This window comes from Carcharhinus amblyrhynchos, chromosome 13 (assembly GCF_965287045.1).
Source record: "Carcharhinus amblyrhynchos chromosome 13, sCarAmb.v2.hapA, whole genome shotgun sequence".
In the NCBI taxonomy this organism is placed as follows: Eukaryota; Metazoa; Chordata; class Chondrichthyes; order Carcharhiniformes; family Carcharhinidae; genus Carcharhinus; species Carcharhinus amblyrhynchos.
Window position 1 is genome coordinate 43,540,642 of NC_137336.1, and position 17,797 is coordinate 43,558,438.

The 17,797-nt window shown below is 40.8% G+C and overlaps 1 protein-coding gene across 4 annotated transcripts in view; it reads right to left on the minus strand.

Moving 5' to 3' along the window:
• cplx2b (complexin 2b) overlaps nt 1-17,797 on the minus strand; it is a 245,868-nt gene that overhangs the window by 120,802 nt on the left and 107,269 nt on the right. The window contains exons 1-2 of one of the 4 annotated variants that reach the window (XM_080201609.1): nt 13,791-13,878; nt 11,501-11,626 (exon numbers count right to left, since the gene is read on the minus strand). In XM_080201609.1, coding sequence (XP_080057735.1) covers nt 11,501-11,531 — 31 coding nt within the window. In that variant the 5' untranslated portion in view covers nt 11,532-11,626; nt 13,791-13,878. Of the gene's footprint in view, nt 1-11,500; nt 11,627-11,791; nt 11,901-13,541; nt 13,692-13,790; nt 13,879-17,797 lie in introns of those variants that run through there. The other 3 variants (XM_080201610.1, XM_080201607.1, XM_080201608.1) reach the window with 3 other exon arrangements.

The window sequence follows — 17,797 nt, forward strand, 5'->3', positions numbered from 1 at the left end:
TGAACTTTTATGGGGTATTTTAAAATCTATCAAAGATCATAAAGCCAGTCAATAATCCATCCAGGTGTCCAGCCCTGAAAAAGGATATAGGACAGGATTTTACGGCCTCGCTCGTCCCAAAACTGTAAAGTCCCACCCGAGGTCAACGGACATTTCCATTGCCTGTCCCCCGCCCATTCCGATGCTGTGGTGGGCAGGGGCAGTAAACATTCCTGCCACAAAGTCAGAAACTTGGGAGACTTCAGTGCAATTAGTGATGGTGAGAAATTCTTCAGAGTAAATCCATGCTAACACGCTTGGGTAGTCTGAGAAGTTGTGCAGACATGACATAAAGAAGAAGAGTAAGAAAGTAAGAGCTGTTTGCATATGTTAGCCATTTTGCTCAGTCTAGACTGGTACTCACAGCTTGCCATGACTGTATATATTTTTGCTGTATGACTAGTTTATTTTAACTCAACTTAAGGGGTAATCAAGCTCAACATAACCACCATACTGGTTGCAGACAATCCTGCTTGATTATTTAATGATAAGATCAATTTTCTTTTGAAAGATTAAAATGATAACATTCCTGTCAGCGCAGAGACTGCAGAATCATTGCAAACAGCAGGATATCACTATATGTGAAAAGTTTGCATAAGCAGTTTTCCTTACAAATTTTGATGTGGAGGTTTATAATGATTATTTAAAATAAAGTCAGAATATATGACTGTAAAGGTGATTGTCAGCATTCTGATCTAAATACTTGCATTCATCCTGATAAAATGATCTCTCTCCCTCCTTCACCTTGTGACTACATTGCTACAGGAGATTGACAAGTGTCTTAAGCCCTGTCTTGATTAATCAATACTGTGATTATGTCCTGTCCATATTCATACTCAATGATATGTGGATGTCAAACAATTACATACAGTACAATAACACTTAAGTAACTGCAATGAGAATATTATACTCTGTCACAGACTTTAAAATGATACAGTGAACCACGGTTCACTGGTAAGACATGCACTCAAATTCAATATCATCACATATTTCAACTGGATAGGATGGCATTTTCTCGTCGACATCTTCTACATGCATAAAAATGTAAGAAAACAATTGGGAGGAGAAAGCTCACAATGTTGAGCTGCACTCAAAAGAACATGGGTGAGAAATGTTATAGTGGATCTACCTTAAAATTCACTTAACTATAATGAATTAAGTTTGGTAAGATCAAACACAACTTATAAAGGTAACTTAAAAAATCTGATTAGCAGCATCTTTTGAATTATTGAACATATGTTTATCATCTTGAAAACAAGAATTTTAACATTGATCACATTCAAGGAACTACTCCACTCTTTGGAAGTCTACTTGTCATTCACACTGCAGTAGGAATTAAACATGGGATGAGATTTTGCAGTCAGTGATCAAAAAATGATACTAATTATTCTTTACACTTACATTTGCCCAAAGATTTTCTATTTTTTTTTCACTGAAAATTGTGGTAATTAGATTTCAAAAGCATGTGACGTGGGGGACCTGTGCAAACCAAACAAGCAATTTGCTTCTACTTCAACCTGGAAACCTTCCTGAGCCACGCTGAGTCTATACCAGGAATATAAACAGAAAGATGGGATTAAGGGAGAAAGAAGGGACAGCAGCACATGGAATGTCTTTATTTTTTTCAAATCTCCAACAGCAATTAAATCTGTAAGGATGCGACTCCACATTTGTAAAGGTTCAGTGCGGGTGCCAGTGAGATTCTTCCACTTGAGTTATCTGCCTGCAGGCTGGTCCTTGGTGATGCCATTAAAAATATACTTACACTTGATTCGATGAACCCTAAATTTTATCTTCAGTCGCTAACTATCAACTTAATGCCCTTCCCGAGTTTGAATGCCAAACCCTTCAGGGGATGTCAGTATTGCAAATTTTCTGAAGTGAGCAACATAGCAACAACTTCCTGATTTCCCTGTTTAATTGCACATGTTGCTGTCCAACTTACACTAATAATGGTGAGTGACGATAGTTTCAAACTTATTTCTACCACAAAATTAGTTCAAACATCAACCTGATGATGTTTATATTTTTTAAAAGTAAAACTAATAAGATATGAAACACATTTTTCAGTGACATTGAAACATTCCATTCACTATACATTGGTCTCATAGGGAATCAGAAGTGCCACAATTTTAATTAGCAACCTCCATTATTAGCTTGTGCTTTGTTTATTATGTATACTATATAATAGCCTGGAAAAACAATCAGACAATTATAATAAAATGCTAGCAAAGACAACAACAATTTTGATCTTCTAAGTATGCCCTACATTTCCCAAGAAATTTCTTGAACTCTTCACACCAGACTACAAATGTTGATAAATGCACAGTCCAGTGGCAGTGTCAAGATGTTAAACCCATCATCCTCATATCCACCCACACTCCCATTGTCAATAATAGATATCTCCTATTATAGATAGCAGCATCAATGAATCACCGAGAAATTGGACTATGCGCTTAAAACATTTAAAAATCGGATAGAACACCCTGAACAGCATTAAGGGCATACAGTATTAAACTTAAGTATTTAAAATCTACATAAGTATTTAAAATCTAAAATAGACTGTTTAATACTTTAGCGGCAGCCACGAATTACTTACTGCTCAAGGGGGCTTCAAATCAAACCAAATGGTTGCCCTTCCCCTGCTTTGCAATCAAGTGAAAAGATCTGTGAACATCTGCTGAGTACAGTGAACCCTAACAGCTGCCCTTTAATCACTGCTGAGGCTCCGACCTTACCCCTCTCCTCCAGCGCTCATGCACTGCCACCAGCATTCTGAGGGATTCATAAAATCACTGTCAATTGCTCCCTCAATGATCTCAATTGACTTCTGATTGCTCATTTTGAGATTGTTAGTTTTGAGATTACAACTAGAGTCCTCATCAGATCCGTCTTCTAGCCTTGGTGAAATCTCATTCCAGCATGATGCTATCTGCAGTCCAACCAACATGATCTTCTTTAATTTAATGGCTTCTTGATTCTATAAACATCTGTAAAATTCAAGCCAGTGTCTAGGATTTTCAAAGTCATATAGAATCATTTACTTGTTGTGTTGGTGTACAGCAGTCAGTTTCTTAGTAAACTAAAAAATTTTCAAACCATGTCTATTGGTGCCTTGTACCTATAAAAGAGTTTGAGTTTAAGTGCCTGCTCATTGGTAATTAATTGGATCTGGGGATCACGGACAGATTTGGTGCGGGATCGGTTGGTGGGCAGTACATACAGCTTTTAATGCAGTGTTTCCTAAAAGATTGCAACCTCAAGTTGCACTAGATGAAATTTGTGCAAATAATTCCACAATTTTCTGCCCTCATTTAACTAAGTTTGAGTGATTTGTAGCCTGAGAAAACCAGGACAATCTTGTGGAAAATCCTACCATAGATCCACAGTATTGTTGCTCTTTATCTGAGCAGTTCTCTCTTCAATTGCAGCTTGGGGAGCAGAGATCATAGAATTAGTCAAGAGGATTAAACGAATGACAATTTTCATGAAAAGGAGATTTTGGTTTTCCACAGATATATATCACTTATACTAATAAAAATGAAAAAGGCAACCTAAGAACTAAATGGTTCTATTGTGGCAATTCTTTGTACCTGCAAATTGTGCTAAATGGATAACTTCTGAAAAGTGAGTCAATTTAACACCACCATGTACCCTGAAGTAGGTTCAAGTCTGTAAGTTAAAACATGTCTCTAAACCAAACAAAAACAGGAAATGCTGGAGAAACTCAGCAAGTCTGACAGCATCTCTGGAGAGAGAGAATAGAGCCAACATTTCAAGGGAGGGATGACCCTTTGTTAGAGCTCTATTCTCTCTCCACAGATGCGCTCAGACCCGCTGATCTCCTCCAGCATTTTCTGTTTTTGTTTCCGCCTCCAGCATCTGCAATATTTTGCCTTTATGCTTCTAAAGCTCTCTATCACACAACGTTACAGCTCTTTTACTGCATCTCATGCAAACTTATACTTAGTCAGGGCACACACTCAGGCTCAACTTCCAGTTGAAAGCCTTTCCATATTCACATCTTCCAAGCACTTCATACATTAAACCAATGCAACATATGCATCAATTTTCTATTTCTGAACATTACCATAGCTGATATTGCAGTGTGAACCTGAAACAAGACACAGGATTCACAGCTGAGGCAGTCATGACCTTGCCAACCATGGCTGCAATGTCCCTAAGTTGTAATGTGCTGCAGGTGGCAAAGCTCTGTTGCTAGCTCCCTGCTGACTTCGGAAAAGCTGTGGCAATTACCCTTTGTAATTGGCATGCAGATGTGTTAAGATGTGCAGAAATGTTTTAGTGCTTGCTGATGTCACTGGTATACCTGCTTTCATTTAGACAGTTTAAAAGTATTATTTACAGAGTAAAAGTATTGGCTTAATTTTTCTCAAAATTAGCAAAAGAATTAGGATTTTTTAAAATTACTCTATTATAAGGTACTGCCTCTCTTTCAAATCAAAACTTTGTAAAGTCTGTTCTTCTAATAGCTCTATTCTATGTGGACTTTGTTCCCAAATGGCACTGAAAGAGAAAAGCAGCCGAACAGGGTTGTATCTCACAGATATCATGTGCATCACATCTAAAACCTTAATGTAGGAAATACAAAATGCAGAATTAAAGACCAGTAGGAAATGGAACCATAATCTGACCACATAATTCTGTGATTCTCTCACACTTTCCTGATATACAATATTCTGGTGCTAACTTACTTCAGCTTTATCAGCTATAGAAATAATAGATTTCAGGGTATATATTGTACAAATGTTCACTTGTAATCTAAGTATATTCCCTTGGTCAGCCAGATATCTGACATGCTTTCCACGTTTAACTGCCTAAACCAAACTACTTGAAAAGCTACACTCAACTGTAGATCTTTTATATGTCCAATATTAAGTGCAAATCCCTCCCCACAATGACATATCCCACCTATTCAAGTAAAGGAAGCTTTGATGTCAGTTGGGCAAAGGTATTGTTAAAATCGTGCAACCATGTACGATAGAGCATCATTATGTTTCCCACTGCTTGCCCAGCTAAGATCATCATATGCACTGAGGCACTGTGTTACAGGGTTCTCTAAAACTGTGTGCAATAGAATGCCCTGTGACAGGTCCACCTCTCCATATTCCATTAGTGAACCAGGCTGACTGATCATTCATTAGTAATGCACTGGAGTATTGCAGGGTCATCCATTGCAGGCACTAGATTACTGAGTCTGACATCTCTGACACTGCATCTGATGATAACAGCTCAAATGTGCCAGTTTGGTCCACCTCGCTATTCCCCCAAATAATAATGCTCAGTTAGACTATATTTAGAGGATGGCAATTTGCAACTAAATTTATACAATGAACAAATATCTGTACATATAACATCCAGGTTTGCCATAGGTTTTCATTTTTTATTCACCTGTACAAATGCTCAATGTTGAGTGGCGGTATAGAATGCATTGTTGTAGTAATCACGCTATTTAGTCACAAATAAATGTAAGTCACAGATACAATTTTGCTGAAAATATACAGCTGCTTTTTAAAATGTTAGGATTACATTTTGTTGTTCATTCTTTAGTAGTGGTCCCATCTTAGCAGGCTCACTGATACACAGTGGCACACTTACCTTCAGCCCATATCCAGTATTTAGCCAGATATGTTGTACCAGCTAGTCTAAGCAGTTCATTGAGTATGAAAGGACATAGCTGCAAGACTGGATCTGAGGTAGACTGTTAAAGAACCAACATGAATAAAAAAAAACAACTTGGACATGTCCTCACCAATTTATTGTTGCAGATGCATCTATCCAAGACCGCATTGGTAGCAGTGAATACTTTGCAGTTCTTGTGGAGAAGAAGACACATTATCATAACAACACCCTGCATCATGTTTGGTGGCACTACCACTGTGCTAAATGTGATAAGTTCAAAACTGATCTAGCAGTTCAAAACCAGGCATATTTGGTGCACTGTGATTCATGTACAGCAGCAACCTGGATCCTCATTGCCTGGCACATCAGTCATTCTACCATTACCATCAAGCAAGGGGATGAAGTCTGGTTCAATGAGAGCTTGCCAGGTGCAATACGAGGTAAATATAAAATCAGGGACAAAGCTACAACAAGAGATTACCTGTCTACTATTGGCAGAGGTAGGCAATCCTAAAACCAACAAATAAGATTACAGCTTTGCAGTCCTGCCACATCTAATCATGAATCGTGGTAGACAATTAAATAACTAATGGGATGTCCACTGATAATTGCAGTGTTCAGATCCATTCACAATTCTTTGTACTCTGTGCCCTCATTAAGGAAGACTAGGACAACCTTCAGACTTGAGTTGATAGGTGCCAAGAAACATACACATCACAAAAGTAGAGGTAATGACTATCTTCAGAGAAAACCTAACCACATCCCACTGAAGCTCAACAGCATTTCTTATGCTGCATCCCACCACTATCGACATACTTGGGACACCACTGACCAGAAACTCAACTAGACCAGCTACATAAATACTATGGCTACAAGAGCAGGTCAGAGGTTGGAAATTTTGTGTGTCTTACTCACCTCCTGATTTCCCAAAGTCTGTTCAGCATCTAAAGGCATAAATCAGGGATACTTTACACTAATCTTGATGAGCATAATTCCAACAACACTCAAGAAGCTTGATAACAACCAGAACAAAATAGCCCATTTGGTAGAATCCCGTCAAGTATAGTAAGCACAAGGGAACACCAGCACTTCTATCTCTCTTTCCAAGTCACATACCATCCTGATTTGGAACTTTATTGTAATTCCTCATCATTTGTTTGGTCAAAATCCAAGAACTCCCATGCTAAAAGCATTAAGGAAATATCCTCACCACACAGACTGCAGCAGTTCAGTGCTCACCACCACCTTCTCAAGTGCAATCAGGGATGTGCAATAAATTCTAGCTTTGCCAACAATACCTACATCTACAAATTAAATAACATGCAATGGAGTGGTGAGATGGATTGTGTCCATACCCTTCTCTTGGTTATATTTCTGGTTTGTACTGCCCTGCATTGGGGAAGTGCTGAGCAAAGGACACGTGCTTTCACAGGGAGAGGGAATAGAAAGTCACTGAGAGAAACACCTATTTCTTGAGTAGTAATGACAAGTATTCCTATCTGGCAACAGGAGAAGGTAATTGTTGAAGATGGTGAGATAGAGATATCAAAAATGACAAAAGGCATTAAGAATGAAAAACATTCTTTTTAAAACTAGAGAGGAGATTGCATTGCTGGGTCAATGTCATGGGGATAATTCATGCCTGCTGTTGCCCTCTGCTTTTATTTTGGACAGCTCATTGCAGGAAGAAAGTACATAGTTATTGTTTTCATAGAGGGAGGAAGGTGGGAAGGTTATCAGGTAGGTCGCTAAAATAACTTTCTTGCCTCCTGAATGGAACACAGCAAGTGATAGGTCTTGATATATCAAGCTGGATCCATTTTAGCAGCAGATTCAGCATATTGTACATTTCAAGACAAAGGCTTATAAAAACCCTTTATGATCATTCTTCCTTTATTAACAATTATATACAAAAAGTCAAATTAACTTCAGTGTGGATAAGTGTGAGATATTACATTCTGGTAAGGAGAATCAGGAAACCTAATATTCTTTGGCAAACAACGGTCTAATTGGGGATATACGAACAGAAAAACTTGGGGGCATAGATACAGAAATTGTTAAAAGTCACAACACAGCCTAATAAGACCATTAAAGAAGCAAAAGAACTGGAGTTGATTTCTAGAGGCAGAAAATTGAAAAGTAGAAAAATTATGTTAAACTTGAATAGAATCTTAATTGGACTACACTTGGAGTGTTTTGAGCTATTCTGGTCTCTATATTACACAATGGATGTAGATGCACTGATGAAGGTGACAACGTGAATTATAATGATAGTATCAAGACTGAGAGGTTATATGTACAGGAAAAACTGGACAGGTTGGGGAACATTTATCTGAAAAAGACATGCCTGGGGATTGAATTAATGGAAGTCTTTAAGAATATGAGAGAGTCTGATGGAGCCGACTGTTTCTATTTGCAGGAAAAGCCAAAACTAACAGGCATAAATATAAGATAGTTGCTAATAAATCAAATAGGAAATTCAGAAGAATATTCTTTACATTGGCAGTGGTAAAAATGTGGAACTCATTACTAATCACAGGGAATAGTTGAGATGAATGGGATAGATGCATTTTAAGGAAACCTAGACTCATACTTGAGGGAGAAAGGTATAAAAGCACGATGATAGTATTAGATGAAAAAATGTAGATCATGTGGAGCATAACCATCAGCATGGAGCTGCTGGGCCAAAATGGCCTGCAATGTTTTGTAAATATTATGTAATACATTGAGACTTGATAATTGTGAATTCTGGAGATTAATTCTTCTGTTCGGCATGTCTTCTCATTGAGGGTTCATTCCTTTTCTGATTTCTATCGTATCACAAAAATTAAATGGAGAAGTTTCTGATATCTCCTATACCATTCGTCATTCTCCATAAATTTGAACTCTCACTATGGAAAACTTTATGGTGTCCAAAGATATAATTGCAGACCTTCCCAACTATAATCTAGTTATTGAGGAGTGGAATGTTTGTAAAAGAACACATTTATTTTTGTTTTCCAAATCTGTAAGGTGTCAGAGCAGAGACATTGAATACCTGCATAAATATCCAGGTCTGACACAAGGTGGAGAGCTTCAGGATCATTCTTCATCCTTTTAAGCCTGTTATACTCACCAGGCCAATTGCTCATACCTCAATTTGTCATTTACAGTATTCTAAAATGTTATTTTTTATTTCATTTGTATTTGAATTAATCAATAATAACTGAGTTGCCATAAGCCTAGGCATCCTTTTCCATTGCTTGACCATTCTCTTACTGAAATATTGCTTTTAGCGCATTCACTTTGAACTTATTGCTCTTTAAACCCATACCATTCCTATTGATTTTGCTGTTCTGGACAAGGTGAAATAGCTTGCAATGGTCCATATTATCTAGCCTCTTCAAATGCTAAAAATAGTAGTACTATTATCTCTTAAGCTTCTCCACATTGAAATGCTGTTGCATATGAAATATGCAGGTTAGGTGGATTGGTCATGATAAATTGCACCTTATTGTCAGGAGGACTAGAAGGGTAAGTATGTGGAATTGCAGGGATAGGATCTGTATGGGATTGTTGTTGGTGCAATCGCGATGGGCTGAATGGTCTTCTTCTGCACAGTTGGGAATCTATAATCATATTAATCCTTGTATTTAGGTTCTGTCTTATGTGGGATTTGACTGTCTTCTTTATTTTTATTTTATTCATTGGTGTCACAAGTGGGCTTACATTAACACTGCAATGAAGTTGCTGTGAAAATCCCCTAGTCTTGTATACCTGTGGCATGAATGGAACAATCAGAAGTAACAGATAGCTGAAAACAAATCTCACTGTCCCTCTCGAAACCCCACAGTTTAATATAATTTGTTCATCTTGTTTTCAAGTTGACTTTTGAAACATTTATTGGGATAAGTACGTAAATATTATGTAATCATGTCTAATATTTGTACGTCTACAAATGCAGTATCTAATGGCTACAGTTATCAACGACAGATCAGTTGATGTCAAAATTAGGAAAGTTAAAATGCATCCGGGTAGAACATACTACATCAAAGACAGACATCAGTCAACATACTGCGATTGAATTAAATAATTAGTTTTGATTTGTACTGTTTGGCTGGGATAATATATCGATGCAAGTGTAAATATGATGTCCAATAACAAAGTGGATATTTATATTACTATTGTTTTTTAGAAAAGGTTGCTCCCACCACATCAGTCGGGCAGTTGACGATATGATCTCTCAAATTAAGTGTATTTCTACTTTGTTTTCTTTTTTTTGGGGAGGGGGAATTTGTACTTCGTGCTGAGAAAACATACGTGTGTCCTGCAGTAAATGTAAATCACCGTGCTTTAGCGCAGGCTTCAAACCATGGCGGATGAGACCTCGTACAAAGCACCTGTTAATGAACTGACTTTGGTTTGCTTCCTGTGTGGGAGAGAATCAGCAAAGAATAACAGCAAATTGACACGTTGTAACTGCAGCCGAAAATAAACATTCAAAACAATTAGAACCAACTCAACATATGCGCACTGTGCTGAATAGGCAGAGTGTGATTCGCTGACCTTGGATTGATACTGAACTCCGCTCTCTCCCCCCCCCCCCCCAAGTTTCCAGTCAAGAGCAAGCTGCCTGTTGAGCCAATGATTCTTCTTTCAAATGTGGCATGTGTCCGAGCATTTCCCACCTTCAGTAACATTTCATCAACAACAAGACATCGGCAATCCCTCGATATTTGCTGATGGTATTGCACATGTATGCATATCTGCACCTCCTCAAAAGGCAAGTGACTCGACTCAGTGTCTTATTCTCAAACAAGTGTCTTGGATTCCACTCAGTCCGGCAAAATTACCTTCAGATACGCGCACATTCTGCAAATAAAAGTCGTTGAAAATAAAATGTTTTTTTTCAGCGACTGGGGGGCGTTTATTTCAAATATTGCAGATGCCCCTATTTTTGCAACAGATACCCACAGACTAGCATTTTATTTTGCCAGTCCGTGAAATAATCAGCTGGAGTGACACAGCAGTCCCCCATGTGGGCTTGGCTTTGATCTGCTGGTTTTGCAAGTACCTGCGAGGCGAAATTTAAACTTCAGGGACATTTCGGCAGGGACTTTGGTTGCACGGGAGAGGGAGGGGGGAAGGGGAGAGGGAGAGGGGAGGGGGGATGAGAGGTGAGAGGGAGAGGGGGAAGGAGAGGGGGGAAGAGAGGGAAGGGGGAAGAGAGGGGAGGGGGGAAGGAAGGGGGAAGGAAGGGGGAGGGGGCAGGGAGCGGGGGAGGGGGGAAGGAAGGGGGGAAGGAGCGGGGGAGGGGGGAAGGAGGGGGGAGGGGAGGGGGGAAGGAGGGGGGGGGAGGGGGGAGGGAAGGAAGCGGGAAAGGGGGTCTGAAATTGTCAAGACATAAGCTGGCCACAGATAAAGTGCACTGTTCCTTTAAGAGGACATGCCGAGTTTGTGAACATCATTGACTGTACGCCAGTCACAGTGCCTCTGGGGAGCATAGGCTTATTATCGGCACTAATCCCTCAGCACCCCTGGCTGCTTGACCTCAGAGCGTCGTTTAACCTTTACACTGGTTTCGAGCAGGCAGCCTGACCTTGAGCTCTCGGGGAACCTCCCTCCCTGACATGCCCCCGTTCTATTTTAACCTTTTATTTTCTCAATGAAATGCTGAGTTGGGTTAAGAATGAGACGGGAGCGCGGGGAGACGGTCGACATGAGCACTGTCAAGTGTGTTTAAAAAAAGAAAATCAGCTCCCTAAATCATCCTTCCGCGTTCGGGTTAAGGGCATTGAGAGACTGGTTCGAATAGTACAAGGACTGGCTTTTCACTCACCACCCAGCGCCTGCTTCATCACGAAATCCATGGTGCTGAACTAAGCGTCTTCACTGGTGACTTCAGAAAATTTCATTCAGGTTTTTTCCCTCTCCTGGTTGAATTTGCTCAGGAGCGTCGTCAGACCTGGAAACCAGACACAAGCAAAACAGATTAATGTGCTTCCAATCGCCCTGTTGTCTCACCCGCGCTTTGCCAGAACTAAGTTCAGCCGCCCTGGCTTCCCGTCTGTTCCGATCACGGAGTAGGCTGGGCGCTCTTAAACCCCAAAATAGGACGGGACGTGTGTACCGTTGCCTTAGTCGCTGTGAAATGGGACCTGCGGACGCCGACTCCTTTTTCACTTATTTTTTTTGGATGTACAACAACTAAAGGCGTGTCTGTAAGTTACGGAGGCTAAAGGCAGCGACGCTGTGTGGAAAACATGACTCTCTCTAGTGGTGGAGGGGAATGATGCAGTTATCACACCTTCGATTGTACAGAACAGTGTGTGCACTTGTTACATTAGAAGCTGCAGTTATATATGCTTCTTAAATATATATGCATTTTTTAATCTCTTTTATTTAAAAACACTGCAGTGAAACGGTGATCTCTGTGCCTCTTAATGCAACATACTGCGGCTGCTGCAAAAAAATGCTGCAAATATTCCGCAGGTATTCCGGCATCTAGTTCTGGCAAACGGTCACCCACTGGCTGCCCTTGTCCATGACACAGCCTGAGCTGCCGAGTATATTCTGAGTTTAATTGTTATTCACCTGTTGATATCGGGAGCTCATTCTTTATTATATTGAACAGCTCCTACAGGTGGAATGGGGCGAGGCTGCTTTCTCTTTCATGAATGTCGAAGTTATTGCCAAGTACAAGGCGCATGATTACACACGGATTTCAGTTAACGTGCAGGTCAGTGTCTACACAACTTGTAAGCTAGTTATGTGGCTAGGACAGTGCGGTTGGCTAGCATCGTAATGTTTACTCTGAAGGTGACCCTGATCAATAGATTGCCTTTTGCTCCAGTCGGGGTCTTGGCCCGCACTCGTTCCCCACAGTTTCAATCCTTGCCCGTCCCTCATTAAAGCGTCCCACTTCCTCCCTCAGTGTTTTTGAAATTCAAAGTGAAGATGCGAGCAACTAAACTTCAAAGAAAATGATAAAGCCAATTAATAGTCCAGCCTGGGACCATATTAGTTCTCGCTTTGATTAACCGTCCTCCTGTCACAAGTCATCAAAAGGCACAAATAACGCGCCGCCTCACTGCGAATGTTGCAGTCCGCACCGGTACATCCCTGTGCACTAACTGGGAAGTTAAAAGCTGCGGTGAATAAAGCTTGGAACGGAAGACAAGAAGTTCACTTTGTTTACTCGAAGCTCAATTTTCCCCACTGCAATGTTAGAACATTTATTGGTAGCAATATTAAGACTAGTGAAATGCAGATGCCATTCATCTATCCCTTAAATTGCACATATGGACATATTTGGGTAGATTTATCCGAATTCGGTGGGCCTTGAACATATTCATAGCAGCATTCAGGAGCCCCCCTCCCGGGGCGGGGAGGGGGGAGTTGGAAAGAATTATAGGCATAATAAACTCCATCAAACAGCACTTTGAGTAGTGGGTTTGATACAACTAAGCTGCAATGGACGTGCTGCTGTGTCAGTATAGATAAACGTAACTCAATCGTGAGATTCAGTCGGATTTCAAGCTTTCACTGGGCTGATTAGCAATAAAAAATAATCTCCTTGCAGTATTCAGATGGTGTCACCAGACATGGCTCCGTCTCCCCAGCCCCAAAAGTAACCCAATTTAATTTCCGTGCAGCGTGGGTAATGAACAGTCTGTGAGCAGGGACCTTATCTGATGTACGTCGCAAGGATGTGACAACTGATTCACACAGGAGATAATTCTCAAACGCTTTCTGAACGCATTTTTTACAGCACTGGGAAAGTGAAGGTGTGGGCGCACTCGGCAGCGAGCGCCAATCGCTCATTTTCCACTTCATATAAAACACAAATGTTTTACACCAGCCGGTTTCTCTTTCCCTACCTCTCTCTTAAGCTTCAAGATTATCAGGCAACCTCAGCACGTAGCAATAACATTCATCAAACTGAAGCCAGCGTTCTTGGCGCCTTGCCTGGGGAAGGGTGTAAGGTCTTCAGCAGGCTAACGAACCACAGTGAGCTTGTGGAACACTTTGGCGGGGCGCTAACGTGCCTGATGAGGAAAAACCTCAATCAGTCAGTCAGCCAGCCAGCCCCTGGCTGCCTCTCAATGAGAAATTTAAAGCGATCTTACTTGAGCGGTGTACACAATGCTTCGGAGCGAGTCGTACAGACTGACGAGCTGAACCCCCTTTTGAGCGAGTGGTCCTGAATACTGATGATAGCCGCACCCTCTCCACCCCCCCCCCCCCCACACACCCTAATTTATCGATCTGGATTCCTCGCTGACACAGTGTCTATCAGAAATGTTTGTCACCCTCCTACGCGCAACTTCCCCCATCAGTGTAAGCAAGAGGATTGACCTCCTCACAGGCTGACCTTGCTGCTACACTGATACGAGTCACTCCATTATCACTGGCGTGCCTCCCCCCATTCGGTTAATATTAATTTTAGGCTTTCCAAATGTCGCCAATACACATATTTTCAATTAGGAAAGGCGCGTTGGTCGAACCAGTTAAATGTTGTTGAATAGTCATGCATATTTCTTGCATTATATAACGGCACCGTGCGTGCAGGATGATACTTTAGTTTGAAGCGATCGATTTTTTTTACAGTCTAGATGTAATCACTATTCCCATCGATATTGTCTGAACATTACTTGGACCAGAGTTTCAGGATATCAATGCAATCCTCTGCCTTGCTGATTTCTCTATGTTGGTGACAGACGCGAGCAGCATTCTCTCGTTAGCATCTGAAGCATTTTGTTTCTGTTGTTGGATTCTGTTGTTGTGTGCTCGCCAGCAATTTCTAACGCAAACTTCCACCCTGAATATTTAAGCGGGCGTTTGTAACGTGCAGTGGCAGTTAGCCGTCATGTCAGGAGCGTCAAGTGTGCATTTTGGCAGTGACTGTGTGTGTGTCTGTGGCAGGCACTTAGCCGTAATTCGCCGTTTCGACCTGAAGGTTGTTTTCCACAAGGCTCCTACTCCACTGGAATCGGCTTCAGTTTGTGATATTCATGTTTTTCATTTCACAATTGTCACCCTTTACACTATTCCACTTCTCTATCCCACGGTTAGATAAATACAAATGCCTTTTATTTCTCGGATTATCATTTCTCTTCTCCCTTATCAGTCCTGCCATTTTGACGACCTCCTGCTCTCTATCGGAACACTACACAGGCCATTCGGTCATTCTACTGTGTGGTGCTTCTGTTTTCCTTCCTTTTGGGTGACACAGTAGTTAGGCCTGCTGCCTCAAAGTGCTAGGGACTTGAGTTCAATTCCTGGCTTGAGTGACTGTGCAGAGTCTCCATGTTCTCCTCGTGTCTGCGTGGGTTTCCTCTGGGTGCTCTGGTTTTCTCCCACAGTCTGAAAGACGTGCTGGTTAGGTGCATTGGCCATGCTAAATTTTCCCTCAGTGTACCCGAACAGGCACTGAAGTGTGGCAACTCGGGGATTTTCACAGTAACTTCATTGCAGTGTTAAGTAAGCCTACTTGTGACATTAATAAATAATAAATGAACTCTCATTGTCGTCCACTTGATGTGAAGAAGGACAAGCCCGGGATCCTGTGATCTCTGGATATCACCTGAGCCCTGAGATTTCCATGTTTTCAGGGTGTTTCTGGGTTTCTGATTTTTAGTACCTTCAGTGACTTGTTGCTTGAAGATGATTATTATCTTCTCCATTGATGGGAAGGTTATTAGCAAAGAATATCATGTCGATCTTTCTTTTAAAACTGGGACAAAATAAATTTTGAGAACCTGGCGCTGAAGTTTCTAACAGTTTGGCTGGATTTTAAGAATGAACAGTCGGGACTGATTAGCAACCTCCACTGTCTTTTTCTATCTGGACTGAGCTTTGATACTGTTCCTGACTGCAATGATTGGACAAGCCATATTTTAAAAGAAATGATGTTAGATATAAAGCAATGCAGTAATGATTGAATTTAAGCCAGGTCCATGAGAATTTAAACAAAGACAAAGGAACCACACCACACTCCGACTAGTAGCTTGCTCATTGCACAAACTCATTGGGAGAACAATCATCTTGGACAAGTAGGCAAGGACACAATCTAGGACACCAAAGTGGTGAAGAGGGAAATCTCTTTTTTGTTTTATATATAGACACCCCCCCCACCTCCATAAAACAGTTTCTCAAGCTTCCGAGGCCCTGGATAAATCAATGATCACCCGGGCCCCAGTTGGCCTTTCCACCAAGGCAGGCTGCCTAGTCACCTCAACTGCTTTCATCTTCTCCTGGGCAGAAATGAGCAGCCTGATGCTGTAACTCAAATCCTTACTGAGCTGGCAACAAAGCATTATGATCACTGCTTTCCTCTACCATTTTCCACATGAGGGATGCAGCAATGTATCTATTAATGTAATCAGTCACTTATTATTTGCTGGGAAGTATTGTTCCTATTATTGTTATAACCATCTTTAATTTTCTGTGATCAAATGTAGCATTCATATACATATATGTGTGACCGTAAAACCAGTAGTAACATATAACACATATGCAAAGCCATCAAAACTCTCTGCAACTGGAAGGTTGCCCAAATGAAACTTTGTGAGAATCTTCTTCCTTTAGTTCGCTCAATAGCAAAGACCGACCCAATACACATCATGCATTTCACTCACACACAAAGACCAATTAGCCAACTTGAAAAGACCATTTACTGCCTTGGCTACACTGGCTCATTTACTGAAAACTCAAGATGAACCATTCGTTAAGTTTTGCACACCCGAATATAGTCTACGGGTTTTAAACCAAAGTGGTGTGTATCCAATCGCAGAGTTACATGGTAGTTGTGAAATTATGGAAGTTGATTTATCAAATACATTTTTACATATGCGGCACGTGGGGAATTAAAGTCAACTACTAGATAAATCCTTTTGCTGCATTGGCATGAAGAGTATGGGAACATATTTGGCAGTAACTGCTCTATGTTGTGGATTAGTGAAAAAACTCAACTTAGGATAGTCAGCTCCATTTTATCAAAGGAAACAAAACAACATTGTCAGCGTTAAAGATAGGAGAGATTTAATTTAAACAGTCATAATTTCTCCTCTCATCATCAATGGTAAGAAGTCTCACAGCACCAGGTTAAAGTCAAACAGGTTTATTCGGAATCATGAGCTTTCAGAGTGCTGCTGTTTCATCAGGTGAGTGGAGAGGCAGGTTTCACATCCCTCTTTCCACCTGCACTGTCTGTACCTGTAATGACTTGACTATCTGAAAGGACTCGCATTCCAACCACTATCTTGCAATTGCCTTTGTCTATAAGCTCATGATTCAAAATAAACCTGTTAGGCTTTAACTTGGTGTGTGAGATTTCTTACTGTGCCCATTCCAGTCCAACACTGACATCTCCACATCACAGCACCCACCAATAAACAGAAAGTTGTTTTTGATTATTGGTTTCCCCTTTACTATTGGTAGCATATTAACCAACTGCTCAGTTTTGTTGTGATCTCATTTTCTACTAATAACCTCACAGCAAACTTGAAATAGGATAAACTCAAAGAGTTAGTTTGCTTTATATGTATTCAAAATGTAAGGGGGCTTATGACATCACCCTCTTTTTGCATTCATACAATAAAAAAAGGGATATGGAGGGAGGCGGTGGCACAGTGGGATTGTTGCTTGACCAGCAATCCAGAGACCCAGGATAATCCTCTGGGACCCAGGATAATCCTCTGGGACCCAGGTTCAAATTGCACCAAGGCAGATGGTGGAATTTAACAAATTCAATAAAATATCTGAAATTAAAAGTAATGATGACCATGAAACTATTGTTGATTGCTGGAAAAACCCATTTGGTTCACTAATGTCCTTTAGGGAAAGTAATCTGCTGTCCTTACCTGGTCTAACTTACATGTGATCTCAGACCCATAGCAATCTAGTTGATTCTTAAATGCTCTCTGAAATGGCCTAACAAGCCATTCAGTTGTATTTAACTGCTACAAATGAATCAGAAAAGAATGACACTGAATAGATCACCCAGCATCGACCTGGGCACCGGAAACGACAACAGCAAACCCAGCCCTGTCGTCTCCTTACTAACATCTGGGAGCTTCTGCCAAAATTGGGAGAGCTGTCTCACAGACTAGTCAAGCAACAGCCTGACATAGTC